The sequence below is a fragment of the Amblyraja radiata genome, chromosome 9 (genome assembly GCF_010909765.2).
Source record: "Amblyraja radiata isolate CabotCenter1 chromosome 9, sAmbRad1.1.pri, whole genome shotgun sequence".
Classification (NCBI taxonomy): domain Eukaryota; kingdom Metazoa; phylum Chordata; class Chondrichthyes; order Rajiformes; family Rajidae; genus Amblyraja; species Amblyraja radiata.
In genome coordinates, this window is record NC_045964.1 from 56,181,460 (window position 1) to 56,197,113 (window position 15,654).

At 49.4% G+C, this 15,654-nt stretch overlaps 1 protein-coding gene across 2 annotated transcripts in view; it reads left to right on the forward strand.

Moving 5' to 3' along the window:
- The window catches only part of jag2 (jagged canonical Notch ligand 2), a 186,863-nt gene that overhangs the window by 150,449 nt on the left and 20,760 nt on the right, over positions 1–15,654 (forward strand). For both annotated transcript variants that reach the window (XM_033027520.1, XM_033027521.1), the window contains 8 exons: positions 1,399–1,575; positions 4,345–4,495; positions 9,388–9,552; positions 10,237–10,350; positions 11,036–11,149; positions 12,955–13,068; positions 13,776–13,892; positions 14,585–14,612. In XM_033027520.1, coding sequence (XP_032883411.1) covers positions 1,399–1,575; positions 4,345–4,495; positions 9,388–9,552; positions 10,237–10,350; positions 11,036–11,149; positions 12,955–13,068; positions 13,776–13,892; positions 14,585–14,612 — 980 coding nt within the window. The remainder of the gene's footprint in view (positions 1–1,398; positions 1,576–4,344; positions 4,496–9,387; positions 9,553–10,236; positions 10,351–11,035; positions 11,150–12,954; positions 13,069–13,775; positions 13,893–14,584; positions 14,613–15,654) is intronic.

The window sequence follows — 15,654 nt, forward strand, 5'->3', positions numbered from 1 at the left end:
TGACTTGGCCTCCACTGCCCTCTGTGGCAGGGAATTCCACAAATTCACAACTCTGGGTGAAAAAGTTTTTTCTCACCTCAGTCTTAAATGGCTTCCCCTTTATTCTAAGACTGTGGCCCCTGGTTCTGGACTCGCCCAACATTGGGAACATTTTTCCTGCATCTAGCTTGTCCAATCCTTTTTATAATTTTATATGTTTCTATAAGATCCCCCCTCATCCATCGAAACTCCAGTGAATACAAGCCTAGTCTTTTCAATCTTTCCTCATATGATAGTCCCGCCAACCCAGGGATCAATCTCGTGAACCTATGCTGCATTGCCTCAATCACAAGGATGTCCTCCCTCAAATTAGGAGACCAAAACTGCACACAATACTCCAGATGTGATCTCACCAGAGCCCTATACAACTGCAGAAGAAGTTCTCTATGAAGAATGTTCTCGATCCAAAACGTCACCTATTCCTTTTCTCCAGATCCGCTGAGGTACTCCAGCTTTTTGCGCCTATCTCACAGGGTAGGCGTGGGTCTCCACCCCTCATCCCAAAGACATGCGGGTTTGTAGGTTCACAAAAATGCTGGAGAAACTCAGCGGGTGCAGCAGCATCTATGGAGCGAAGGAAATGGGCGACGTTTCGGGCCGAAACCCTTCTTCAGACTGATGGGGGGTGGGGGAAGAAGGAAGGAAAAAGGGAGGAGGAGGAGCCCGAGGGCGGGGGGATGGGAACATCCCTCCTCCCTTTTTCCTTCCTTCTCCCCCCCACCCCCCATCAGTCCCTCCTCCCTTTTTCCTTCCTTCTCCCCCCCACCCCCCATCAGTCTGAAGAAGGGTTTCGGCCCGAAACGTCGCCCATTTCCTTCGCGCCATAGATGCTGCTGCACCCGCTGGGTTTCTCCAGCATTTTTGTGTACCTTCGATCTTCCAGCATCTGCAGTTCCTTCTTGAACACGGGTTTGTAGGTTAATTGGCTCTCTGTATATTGTCCCCAGTGTGTAGGGAGTGGATGAGAAAGTGGGATAACATAGAACTAGAGAAAATGGTGATCGATAGTCAGTGTGGGAGGAAGGGCCTGTTTCCACGCTGTGTATATTTCCACGCTGTATATATCGTATATATATCCACGCTGTATTTATCGCCGTATATACTTCCACACTGTATTTATCACCATATATATTTCCACGCTGTGTATACTTCCACGCTGTATATATTTTCACGCTGTAAATATCGTATATATTTCCACACTGTATATATCGTATACATTTCCACGCTGTATTTATCACCGTATATATTTCCACGCCGTGTATACTTCCACGCTGTATATGTTTGTCTAAACTGCTCAGAGTGGAAGTGTTGAGTCTCTCTCGTGCGGTTGGTGTAACCTCTTCCCCGTTACTGTTGCAGCCGGACGGCGTGCACGGTTACCAGTGTGTCTGCCCGCGTGGGGTTGTCGGCAGGAACTGCGAGATTGACATCAACGAGTGTGCCAGTCAGCCCTGTGTGAATAAGGGTTGGTGTCAGGACCTGCTGGGGGGCTTCCACTGTCAGTGCGAGCGTGGTCACACCGGGACTTTCTGCGAGGTGAGAGATCGCTCGTGGTGATGTTTTGCGGAAGGGCTGTGCGGAGGGTTTGGCCATGTGGATTGGGAATATTTTCAAACTTGTCAGCCATGCTACTGACTACCTTTTAAGTTTTCCATGTTGTTGCATCCCACCTTTTGATTGTGTTAACTGATCTCAATGGGGAGCAAATAACACAGTAGTTAGTCTGTGTGTGGAAAGAGCTGCCCAAGCAAGCAATAGAAGCCGATGCAATTATACCCTCTAAAAGGCATTGCCAAGTACTGTAAGAATATCATTGTTTCATTTCAGGACATACGATAATAAAACACTCTTGTGTCTTGACGCACTGGTGCAGCGGGTAGAGCTGCTGCCTCACAGCGCCAGAGAACCGGGTTCAATCCTGTCCTCGTGTGCGTTTGCAGGTTAATTGGCCCTCTGTAAATTGCCCCTGGTGTGTAGGGAGTGGATGAGTATGTGGGATAACACAGAACTAGTGTGAACAGGGTGATCGATGGTCGTCGTACATTCGGTGGGCCGAAGGGGCAGTATCTCCAAACTAAAACATTTGGGCAGATTTATGGATAAGGAAGGATTTGGAGGGCTGTCAGCCAAATGCAGGACTCGCCCAATATCCCAACTCGGTTGGCATGGTCAAGGTGGGCTGAAGGGCCTGTTGCCTTGCTGTATGGCTCTAAGAGATAGAGTCATAGAATCATACAGTGTGGAAACAGGCCCTTCAGCCCAACTTACCCACACTGGCCAACATGTCCCAGCTACACTAGTCCCTCCTGCCTGCTTTTGGCCAATATCCCTCTAAACCTGTCCTACCCTTGTACCCGTCAAACAGTTTCTTAAACGTTGGGATAGTCCCAGTCTCAACTACCTCCTCTGGCAGCTTGTTCCTTATGCCCCTGTCAGTTAGGAAACCTGAATGGAAACCTCTGGAGACTTTGCGCCCCACCCAAGGTTTCCGTGCCGTTCCCGGAGGTTCACGGAGGTTTTTGTCAGTCTCCCTACCTACTTCCACTACGTGCAACCTCCAGGAACCGCACGGAAACCTTGGGTGGGGCGCAAAGTCTCCAGAGTTTTCCCAAGTGGGACAGGGGCATTACACCCACCATCCTTTGTGTGAAAAAGTTACCCCTCGGATTCCTATTAAATCTTTTCGCCTTCATCTTGAACCTATGTCCTCTGTTCCTCTGGATGACAGCTATAATTACCAAGAGGGACGACAATCCAGTGGCCTAAGGTTTAATGTCAGAGCTCCTGCCCTTGGTTCTGTAGCAACCTCTCCCATCTCCCCTGCATGGAGTTGCAGACACACTAGTAATCCAGCCTCAAGGTTGAATAGCAGAGTTCGGCCTGTAACTATGACTGAGGGTGACGGTGTCAGTAGAATGGAGGCAACTGGCAGCGTAAAGAATGTTAAATGTTTTCTCCAATGGCAAGGGCCCCAGATTCTGCGGTGGGAACAGCTGATGGCCGGTTGTTGAGGTGAGACTGAAACCTGTGGGTTTAGCACAGGATTGGCCAGTGCGCGTGGTGTGCACTAGGTGACTTGACTTCATTATTCATCAGGTGCCGGTCAGATGTGTGAATATTTCTCTATTTCCAGCTGTCGCTGTTTGTTTTATGCATTGTTCCCATCTGACTACCTTACCCCTAGCTACATTATCCAAAGCATTTTATCGAGATGCATCACAGCATGGTTTGGGAATAATTCCCTCCAAGACCGCAAGAAATTGCAGAGAGTTGTGGACGCAGCCCAGACCATCACACGAACAAACCTCCCTTCCATTGACTCCACTTACAACTCACGCTGCCTTGGCAAAGCCACCAGTATAATCAAGGACGAGTTGCACCCTGGTCACTCCCTCTTCTCCCCTCTCACATGGGAAAACTTTCCTATCCATGTACATCTCAACTACCTCCTCTCGCAACTCGTTCCATACACTCACCATCGTCTGTGTGGAAAACATGGTCCCTCATGTTCCTCTTACATCTTCCCCCCCTCCCCCCCCCCCCCCCCCACCTTAAGCGTACCTTGCTTCTTGATTCTCCGACTCTGAGAAAAAGTCTGTCACCCTCAGAGAGGGGTGGGTGCCTGGAACATGCTGCTGGAGGTGGTGGTGGAGGCAGATACGCAATGGGGTGGATATGGATCGTGTACAGGCAGAGGAAATTTGGTCATGGCATTGTGTTAGTTCCCATGCTGTGCTGTTCTCAGTTCTATGCTGTGCACACAGACAGGTTCAGCAACACAACAGTCCTCTGCGCATTACTCGTCTTTTATTCCTTGGGCTTTGAGCCCACTAAAGCATTTGGATGTGTGTCCTCTTGTGGTCTGGCCCCACCAATGTGGGTTGAGTTGTGCAGTCAAAAGGCAGTCACGGTGGCACAGCGGTAAAGTTGCTGCCTTACAGCAAAATGCAGCGCCAGAGACCCGGGTTCAATCCCGACTACGGTTGCTGTCTCTATGGAGTTTGTATGTTCTCCCTGTGATCTGCGTGGGTTTTCTCCGAGATCTTCGGTTTCCTCCCACACTCCAAAGACGTACAGGTTTGGAGGTTAATTGGCTTGATAAAAATGTAAAATTGTCCAAGTTGGCGATATTCAGAGTACTGCCCTGCCGACTACAAAAATTCAGAAGGTTCAGAAGTGTTTTACCATGGTATCATGTTCAACACAGACATTGTGTGCCGGAGGGCCAGGTCTTGTGCTGTACAGTTCTATGTTCTACTGCGGTCTTTATTCTGCTTCATGGGGTTTTTTGCTCCTCTATTGCAGAAGAAGATCAACTACTGTGATCCCAGCCCCTGTCAGAACCACGCCAAGTGCTACGTGCTGGGTAACGATTACTACTGCGCCTGTCCGGAGGACTACGAGGGGAAGAACTGCTCACTGCTCAAGGATCACTGCCGATCTGTGCCCTGTCGAGGTACGTTTAACTGGTGACGCTCATCTTCTCTCACCCATACCCGTCAGTAATTGCCCATCAGAATGGTGGTGCAGCTGGTAGAGCCGCTGCCTCATGGCGCCAGAGAACCGGGTTCGATCCTGACGACGACCGGTGTCTGTGTGTGGAGTGTTAGGGGCCTGTCCCACTTACGCGACCTGTCGCGGGGTGACTCCTGTTTGGTCCTGAGTAGTCGCCCAGAGAGTGGTACCTTTTTCTGGTCGCCACTGGATTTTCAACATTTTGAACATTTTTGGCGACCTGCTGCGACTTTGACGGGCGCCGGCAAGTTGCCGAAAAAAATCATGTAAGTGGGACAGGCCCTTTACTCGTTCGCCCTGTGTCCACGTGGGTTTCCTCCAGGTGCTCCGGTTTACTCCCACATCCCCCCACATCCCCCCACATCCCAAAGACTTGCGGTAGATTAATTGGCCTCTGTAGATTGCCGCCAGTGTATTGCAAGTGGATGAGAAAGTGGGTTAACATTGCACTAGTGTGAACGGGTGATCGATGGTCGGCGTGGACTCGGTGGGCCGTAGGGCCTGTTTCTATGCTGTATCTTTCAATCAATCAATTTCTTTCCTGTTACTGTGGTTACAAGGAACTGCAGATACTAGTTTATAAATTAAAAAAAGACACAAAGTGCTGGAGTAACTCACCACCAGGTCAGGCAGCATCTCCGGAGAACACAGATTGGTGACCTTTCAGGTCAGGGTCCCTGTATTAAAATGTTTTTATTCATTCACCAGCCTTTGTTATCCAGAGGCCCCACATCTACCTTGGCTATCTTCGGTCACGGGGAGAACATGCATATTCCAAACAGACACCTGGGACTCTGGCGCTGTTAGGCAGCAGCTCTACCAGCTGCCCCACTGTTCACTCCAGGAAATAAATGACAAAAGTGTTGCATAAATTGTTTGCATCAGTCCCCACGGTGGAAAACGTTACTAAGACCCAGACTCTGAAGGAGAAGTTGGGAGAGGGCCCCGACCCAAAACTTGCCTATCAATTCCCCCCACGATGTTGTCTGTGCCGCGGAGTTACTCAAACACTGTGTTCTGCTCAAGGTTCCGATATCTGCAATGTGTAGAAAAGGTTTACCGGAATGATTCCTGGATGACAGGGAGTTAGCTACAAGGTTGTTTAAGAAGGAACTGCAGATGCTGGAAAATCGAAGGTAGACAAAAGTGCTGGAGAAACTCAGCGGGTGCAGCAGCATCTATGGAGTGAAAGAAATAGGCAGCGTTTTGGGCCGAAACCATTCATAGATGCTGCTGCACCCGCTGAGTTTCTCCAGCACTTTTGTCTACCTAGCTACAAGGTTGTACAGACATGGATGGGTTTTCTTTGGAATGCCAGAGTTTGAAGGGAGACCGGAGAGAGGTATAGAAACTATGGGAGACAGTCAGAACCTTTCTCCCAGGATGGAAATGTCAAATGTCACAGGGTGTAGCTTTAAGGTGAGAGGGGCAAAGTTTAATGGGCGTGTGCAGTCAATTCTCTTTTTACACTGTGCCTGGAACTTGCTGCCAGAGATGGTGGTGGAGACAGATATATATAAGATCTTCATCTTCTTCTTCTTAAGACCTTTGCTCCTCTAGGGAGCATGGGCCATTGACAAATGTCCTCCACCTCACTCGGTTGTTGGCAGTTCTTTCGAGATCTCCCCAGTTGAGCCCACTCTCAGTCATTTCTGTCTGGATATATAAGGAGCAGAATTAGGCCATTCGACTCATCAAGTCTACTCCACCATTGGTTCGTGGCTGATCTATCTTTCCCTCCTAACCCCATTCTCCTGCCCTCTCCCGACAGTAGCGTTCAAGATAGACACTTGGACATGTAGGAAGTGGAGGGATATGGATCACGTGCATCGTGTTTGGCACAGACATAGTGGCCGAAGGGCCTGTTCCTGTGCTGTTCTGTTCTGTGTAACAGGAAGAGGGGAACCTGGAGAAGTTACATATTTAGTTGCATGCGAAGGAAGCTGGTGCATGAATTAAAAAGCCCATATTATTGAAACGAGCGTGTTAGAATGGGTTGAGAACTGCCAGCCACCTAGAGAACAAAGTATAATGGTTCTTTACTAAGACTTACCAAGGTACAGTTAAGTTATTGTCATACATAAATACAATCCCAGATTAAGTACAGAGTGTCTAGAAACTGAGTCCATATTGCAAGAGTCACCAGGTTCTGACGCCATTTTCACCGTCCCAGCTGTAGTTGGCCATAAAGGCCCGTTGCATCCCTCACCTCCATCCAGAACGTCCCGCAAACAGTCATCCCCCTCCTCCCCCTTCAGCATTGGTGCCCTGGGGGCCACCTCCCACTCCCACAGTCACGGAATAAGTGAGTCCATTTTAGGCTGGACGGACGTAAAGGGCCTGTCCCACTTTGGCGACCTAATCCACAAGTTCTGCCGACTTTACCCTCGACTCATATTCGCAGCATGGTCGACACGAGGTCGTAGGAGGTCTTAGTAACACTCCTTCATGCTCAAGAGTGGTCTCCGCGTACTCGAGGCTTCAGCTAGGTCGCGGCGGGTTTTTCAATATGTTATAAAATGCCCGCGAGTAATAAAAGGTCGCCATGGAAAAAATCAATACTTTTTTACTCGTAGGTTTAGTCGTGGTAGGTCATAGTAGTTCAGCATGTTAGTCGTAGGTAATCGAGGGTAGTTGAAGGTAGTCGTAGATAGTCTTCATCGTAGTCGAAGGGAGGTCGAAGGTGATCAAAGGAGGTCGTCTTCACTCTCCACTATTCGGTGTCCAATTTTCCAGAAGTTAGTCGTAGCTAGTCTTCAACATGGTCGAAGGAGATCTTCTACGTAGTCAAAGGAGGTCTTCAACATGTCATTTTTTCAAACTCTTTTAAACTCGCCAATTAGGTCGCCCAAGTGGGACAGCCCCTTAACCAGTGAAGTAGCTCAGGGATCTGTTCTTGGTTCACCATTTACATTAATGACTTGGAGGAAGGAACAGCATGTAAGGTCTCCAAATTTGCCAATTATACAAAAATAGGTGGAAGGGGATGTTGTGATAAGGATGCTGTGATTCCGTTATGGGATATAAATAAATTGAAAGAGTGAACACAAGACTGCATGTAAATGGAGTCTAATGTGGGTAAGAGTGAGGTCATGCACTTGGTAAGGACAATCAAAAGGCAGATTATTATCTAAATGGTAGAGTCTGCAAGTGCGTGAACTTCAGAGGGATCGTGGAGTCCGGTGCATGAATCACAATGCTAGCAGGCAAGTCCCTCAAACAGTACACAATAAAAGTTGCATTTTGGCCTACACTGCAAAGGGATTGGAGTTGAGGTTTATTATTACCTCGTGTACCGAGGTACAGTGAAAAGCTTTGCTATACATGCTATCTGATCAGATCATATAACGCTATACATGAATACAATCAAGTCAAACTCCAGTACAATAGGTGGAGCAAAGGACAAGATACAGAGTACAGAATATAGTTCTCAGCATTGTAGCACATCAATTCCACAGACAAAGTCCAATGTCCACAATGGGGTAGAGGTGAATCGGACAGTACCCTAGCTTATGGAAGGACCGTTCAGCCTGATAACAGAGGGGAAGAAGCTGTTCCTGAGTCTGGTGGTTCGCGCTTTCAAGCTTCTGTACCTTCTGCCGGACGGGAGCGGGGAGAAGAAGGAATGACTGGGGTGGGACAAGTCTTTGATTATGTTGGCCGCTTCCCCGAGGCAGCGTGAAGTGTAGATGGAGTCAATGGTGGGGAGTGTGGCCTGTGTGACGGACTGGGCTACATCTACAATGGTGGGGAGTGTGGTCTGTGTGATGGACTGGGCTACATCTACAATGGTGGGGAGTGTGGTCTGTGTGATGGACTGGGCTACATCCACAACTCCCTGCAATTTCTGGCGATCTTGGGCAGAGCTGTTCCCATACCAAGCTGTGATGCAGCCCGACAGTATGCTTTCTATGGAACTGATGCGCTACAATGCTGAGAACTATATTCTGCACTCTGTATCTTCCCCTTTGCTCTACCTGTTGTACTGGAGTTTGACTTGATTGTAGGTATGTGTAGCATTATCTGAACTCCTGGGATGGCGGGACTGTCATATGTTGATAGAATGGAGCGACTGAGCTTGTATACACTGGAATTTAGAAGGATGAGAGGATATCTTATTAAAACATATAAGATTATTAAAGGATTGGACATGCTAGAAGCAGGAAACATGTTCCCAATGTTCCCAGTTTAAGAATATGGGGTAAGCCATTTAGAACGGAGATGGGGAAAAACGTTTTCACTCAAAGAGTTGTGAATCTGTGGAATTCTCTGCCTCAGAAGGCAGTGGAGGCCAATTATCTGGATGCTTTCAAGAGAGAGTTAGATCGAGCTCTTAAAGATAGCGGAGTCAGGGGATATGGGGAGAAGGCAGGAACGGGGTACTGATTGTGGATGATCAGCTATGATCACATTGAATGGTGGGGCTGGCTCAAAGGGCAGAATGGCCTACACCTGCACCTATTGTCTATGTATCTATGAGTTGATTGGATAGCATGCAAAATGAAGGTTTTCACTGTAGATCCGTATACGTGATAATAATAAATATAAATCGACACCTGTCTGCAAATCCCTTGCTCCCATCCTCTGTGCCTCTCTGACCATCTGACCTGAAGAGTCCCAACACAAATCGTCACCTGCCCATTTCCCTCAACTGATGCTGCCTGGCCCACTGTGTTCTTCCGGCAGTTTGCGCTTTGTTGAACATTCATAAGTCATAGGCACAGAAGTAAGCCATTCGGCCCACCAAGTCTACTCTGCCATTCCAATTGAATAGATGATATTGATGTATGGTATTATCTGCTCTGATTGATCCCTGTGCTCTTGTTTCCGCAGTCATTGACAGCTGCACAGTGGCCATCTCCAGCAACAGCAGTCAGGACGGCTTCCGCTACATCTCGTCCAATGTCTGCGGCCCCCAAGGCACCTGCATCAGCCAGCCGGCAGGGAACTTCACCTGTGCCTGCAACCGCGGCTTCACCGGCACCTATTGCCACGAAAGTAAGTCACAATGCCACCTCAATATCTGCATGTTCTTTGATGCTCCTGCAATGTGGTTTTAGGGTCAGGGATCGATGCAATTTAAATATGGACCTTAGTCCATGCTGACCATCATAGAACATTGAACAGTACTCCTTTAGGAAGGAGATGAGGAGGAATTTCTTTAGCCAGAGGGTGGTGAGTCTGTGGAATTCTTTGCCACAGAAGGCTGTGGAGGCCGTCAATGGATATATTTAAGGCAGAGATAGATAGATTCTTGATTAGTACGGGTGTCAGGGGTTTTGGGGAGAAGGCAGGAGAATGGTTAGGAGGGAAAGATAGAACCGCCATGATTGAATGGCGGAGTATTGATGGGCTGAATGGCCTAATTCTGCTCCTATCACTTATGATCTTCCGATCTTATCTTGTTTAAACTTTTCCCCACTCACCTTAATGCCTTCGTATTTGATATTTCCATCCTGGGGAAAAGATTCTGACTGCCCACCCTATCTATCCTTGCCTGTTCTGCACAGACAGCAGCTGGGCTGGGAATGAAACCCGGGTCTCTGGCGTGGTGAGGCAGTGGTTCTACCAGCTGTGCCACTGTGCTGCCCAAGTAGTGCGGACTGTTTACCCGCCCAGCGTTATGGGTCGGCCTTTCCATGGTTCAATGTCAACAGTACCTTAAAATTGTGTCTTCTGCAGATATCAACGACTGCACTCAGAACCAGTGCAAAAATGGAGGCACGTGTATTGATGGAGTGGACTCCTTTGCTTGTATCTGTCCTGATGGATGGGAGAGCGTGTTGTGTGAGATTGGTGAGTGATAAGACACTGCCGGTAGACGCTCGTAACGTCATAGAGTCGTATGGCACGGAAACGGGCCCTTCGGCCCAACCCATGCATGCTTTCTTTGCCACATATGCAACTGCACAGTGAGATCCTGAGATCATATATTACACACACTAGCGCCACCATTGTTGGCACCATCTGCAAAGTCCGGTCGGGCCGTGCGCTTGATGTACTAGAGAACCATCGTCCCTCTCCTCGCCCAGCCATCTTTGTGTCCCAGGAGCACCTCCTGCAGCCGACCTCGAAGGCGCTGGAGGGATTATCCCAGTTCACTTGCTCCTCGTGTCTGACGTCTCCAGCTCCCTCCCGGTCCCGACGAACTTTCAGGCGGGTTCCCGGTCCCGCTGACAGACGAGCTTCCGGACAGGGTCCCGGTCATGCCGACAGATGAACCTTTGGGCACCTCGGGAAGGCCTCTGCCACACGGCTATTTCTCACATTATGACCATAGGCACATGTGCGTTGCTGGTGAGCTTTTAAAGATAGCGGAGTCAGGGGATATGGGGAGGAGGCAGGAACGGGGTACTGATTGGGGATGATCAGCCATGATCACATTGAATGGCGGTGCTGGCTCGAAGGGCCGAATGGCCTACTCCTGCACCTACTGTCTATTAATGAAAGCTGATGGTCCTCTGTCTGTTCTCACACGTAGACTTCAACAATTGCAACCCTAACCCCTGTCTCAACGGAGGCCACTGTGCGGACAGACTGAACGACTTCCACTGCGACTGCACCAACAACTGGAAGGGGAAGACCTGCCACTCCAGTAAGTGCTCTGCCCCTTCATGCGAATGCTGCACGCAGAGTGTTGGACCAACCACCACCTCCCCCTCTCACAGAGGCACAGAATGCTGGACACTGAAGTGTCCCGACCCAAAGCAGGCACCCCATTCCTTCTCTCCAGAGATGCTGCCCGTCCCGCTGAGTTACTCCAGCGTTTTGTGTATACGGTGTAAAACCAGCATCTGCAGTTCCATCCTACACATTCCCACACAACTGTTCACCTGATCCACACTTCCCAAACTAGTGTGTAGGAAAGAACTGCAGATGCTGGTTTAAATCCAAGGTAGACACAAAATGCTGGAGTAACATAGCAGGTGAGGCAGCATCTAGATTATAACATCCTGAAGCCGTGGTCTCTGATAAGAAAGTGCCGATTCGGGCACTCCAAGCCGCGGAGTGTGTTCGACCGTTCATAGCCGCGACCACGAGTGCACAAAGATGGAGGACTGGCTAAACTTTGTTGCCTTCTATTACAGTGAAGAATGCTGTGGTGGATGTTTGTGTTAAATCTTATTGTGTATTGTGTGTTCTTTTTAAGTATCGCTGCTGGCAAATTCATTTCACTGCACCTTCGGGTGCATGTGACGAATAAAATTGACTTTGACTTTGGGAAGGAATGGCCGATGTTTTGGGTCGAGACCATTCATCAGTCTCGACCCAAAACGTCACCCATTCCTTCTCTCCAGAGATGCTGCCTCACAATCTGAGTTACACCAGCATTTTGTGTCTCCCAAACTAATGTCACGTTTTATGATTTTAGTGTTGCAAATTCTGTTTTGCTCTCCCTCTCCCTAGTGGATGCAAACAGTGAAACTAAACAGGACGACAGTGAAACCAGTAGGACGTCTTGGGGGCCTGTTTACGTGCTTTATGACTTTATAATCTATCCCTGGTAGACACAAAATGCATCTAGATGTGGCCCCACCCGCTGAGTTACTCCCGCATTTTGTGTCTACCCTCGATTTTACCAGCATCTGCAGTACTTTCTTAAACATTATGATTTATCCCTGCACGATAGCTGCCAGGTAATGCTTCCTTCTCATCCACACGATGGGGCAGCCCACCAAGGGCCTGTTTCCCTGCTCCTATGATTCTATCTTTTTCTTGCATGTTCTTGCGAATTCCCTCAACAGTTTTACTGTGTTAGAAGTGCAAACTATTTTAGTTTCGTTTCGAGATACAGCGCGGGAACACGCCGACCAGCGATCCCCGTACAATAGACCGTTGACAACAGGTGCAGAAGTAGGCCATTCGGCCCTTCGAGCCTGCACTGCCATTCAATGTGATCATGGCTGATCATCCCCAATCAGTACCCCGTTCCTGCCTTCTCCCCATATCTCCTGACTCCGCTATCTTTAAGAGCCCTATCTAGCTCTCTCTTGAAAGTATCCAGAGAACCGGCCTCCACCGTCCTCTGAGGCAGAGAATTCCACAGACTCACCACTCTCTGTGAGAAAAAGTGTTTCCTCGTCTCGGTTCTAAATGGCTTACCCCTTATTCCTAAGCTGTGGCCCCTGGTTCTGTACTCCCCCAACACTAGCACTTTCCTACACACACTAGGGACAATTTATAATTTTTACCAAGCCAATTAACCTACAATCCTGGACGTCTTTGGAGTGTGGGAGGAAACCAGAGCACCCGGAGAAAACCCACGGGGAGAACGTACAAACTCCGTACAGACAGCACCCGTAGTGAGGATGGAACCCGGGTCTCTGGCGCTGTGAGGTAGCAACTCTACCGCTGCGCCACTTCCCCTGCTTTAATTGTGAAACCCTTCTGCCCCTGCAGGGGAGAGCCAGTGCGATGAGCGGACGTGTAGTAACGGGGGCACCTGCCACGACGTGGGAGACACCTTCCGATGTGCCTGCCCTCCAGAGTGGGCTGGCTCCACCTGCAATCTCGGTGAGTTCCCCTTCTCTGTCATGGCCTGCGCTTTGTGCCCCTTGCTTGTTGGCCTGCGAGAGTGCACCTCCAACACTGTCTGGGAAACAGCAGCGTCGAGGGGTAACGCCAGTGACCACACCGACACTGGCAGCAAGGTGAACTCGTGTTATATATTTTATTCACACTGGTAACAAAGTCCACGACCACATCGGGGCGCCGTTTCTCACCATCAGGCCGCCTGTGCAGGGGCGCTGCCGATCTAAGGCTTGTCATGGCAGCTCAGTCCTGGACTTGGAAGGAGGAGGCGAGGCAGTGCAGTGCAGTGCCTTGAGATGAGTTTAATAAACGGCATAGTGCTGGAATAACTCAATGGACCAGGCAGCATCTCTGGAGAACATGGACATCTCGGGTTGGGACCCTTCTCCAGACTGACTGTATTCAGGGGGGAAAGCTGGAAGGGTGGGAACGGGACAAATCTGGCAAGTGATAGGTGGATGCAGGTCCTCAGCATAATACAATCACACTGAAGAAAGGTCCCAACCCGAAACGTCACCTATCCATGTTCTCCAGAGATGCTGCCTGACCCGCTGAGTTACTCCAGCACTCTGTGAAATGTCACCGATCAAAGTTCTCCACAGATGCTGCCTGACCCGCTGAGTTACTCTAGCACTATGTTTCTGCCTCGTATTGCCATAAACCTGACCAGTGCGATTTGTGTGTTGCAGTTAAGGACAGCAGTTGCATCCCGAATCGTTGCCAGAATGGTGGGACGTGTGTGGGAAGTGGCGACTCCTACACCTGCGTGTGTAAAGAGGGATGGGAAGGACAGAGCTGCACGCAGAGTAAGTACCGACGGCTCACGTAGCACATTGTCAAACGTCCTGCTCTTGTGTGTGTCTGCTCAGTACCTGTTGCTGCTCCTGCATCCTTGCTCTCCACACCGACACCATTTCATCAGGAAGCTGCGACCGAGAGATAAACATTCCTCGGGATGTTCCCCTCACCCCTTCCGTGATCAAAAGTAAAAAATAATGCCCCCAAGTCTATGTAGTTCGGAGCTTATTTGGAGGTTGTTGTGCTTAGTAGCCTGATGGTTGTTGGGAAGAAGCTGTTCCTGAACGTGGACGTTACAGTTTTCGGCGCCTGTACCTTCTTCCCGATGGCAGGGGTGAACGAGAGCGTGGCCAGGGTGGTGTGGGTCTTTGACGATGCTGGCTGCCTTATTAAGGCAGCGACGCCTGTAGATCCCTTCGATGGTGGGGAGGTCAGTATCTGTGATGGACCTTCGATGGTGGGGAGGTCAGTATCTGTGATGGACCTTCGATGGTGGGGAGGTCAGTACCGTGATGGACCGGGCAGTGTTCCCCACTTTTGGCAATCTTCTTCATTCCTGGGTGTTTGAGTTGCCAAACCAAGCCATGATGCAACCATTCAATATGCTGTGTACTCCAAACCTATACTGTACTCTACTGCTCCACAGTGCAAGTTTGCTTTGTTTTGAAGTTGCTCAATCTGCCTTTTGTTCCTCTTGCAGATAAGAACGACTGCAACCCTCATCCATGGTAAGTGACAACTTTTAGTTTAGTTTAGTTTAGATATACAGGGCAGAAACAGGCCCTTCCGCCCACCCACGAGTCCGCGCCGACCAGTGATCCCCGCACACTAGCCTTATCCTACACACACTAGGGACAATTTACCATTTTACCAAGCCAATTAACCTACAAACCTGTACGTCTTTGGAGTGTGGGAGGAAACCGGAGCACCCGGAGAAAACCCACACAGGTCACGGAGAGAACGTACAAATTCCATACAGACTGCACCTGTTGAACAGGATCGAACCCAGTTCCCTGGCGCCATAAGGCAGCAACTCTACCGCTGGGCCACCATAGCAGCCAACTCTCCTACCTTCAGTGGTATTTCTAAGCGCCAACACCCCGCTAGCCTTGATCCTGTTGTACCAAGGGTGACGAGGCACCTGGCAGGACATCTGATAAACCCAGCCCCGCGGTCCAGAATGTGGCCATTCAGCCCGTTGTCCCAGTGCCAGCCCTTTGCTTTCGCTCTCCCCTGAGTCCTGCTCCTTTGTTCCCTCACACCCAGCCAAACAGATCTTATTTCTTTGGTATTCGTCCAATTCCCTTTCAGCTTTCCTATTGAGCCGGCTTCCGCACTGCCTGAACACAATCGCTGCATTCTTAAGAAACAAAATGTAACCTTTCCTTTTATTCTTTAACTGATTTGCTTAATTTGATTTTCCTGGAAACAGTTTTTTTGCTTATTTAGAATATTGAACAGTACAGTGCAGGAGAACAGGCCCTTCGGCCCACATTGTCTGTGCCGTACATGATGCCAAGTTAAACTAAATACGTGCGCATAATTGCTACGTCTCCATTCCCTGCATATCCATGTGCCCATCTAAAAGCCTCTTAAACTCCACTACCTTATCTATCTCCACCACCACCCCTGGCAATGTGTTCCATGCACCCTCTCTCTGTGTGTGATAAACAACTTGCACCACACATCTCCTTTAAACTCTTCCCCCCCCCGCCCCCTCATCTCAAAGCTATGCCCTCTAGTCTTTGACCATTCTGGTCTGGGGCAAAA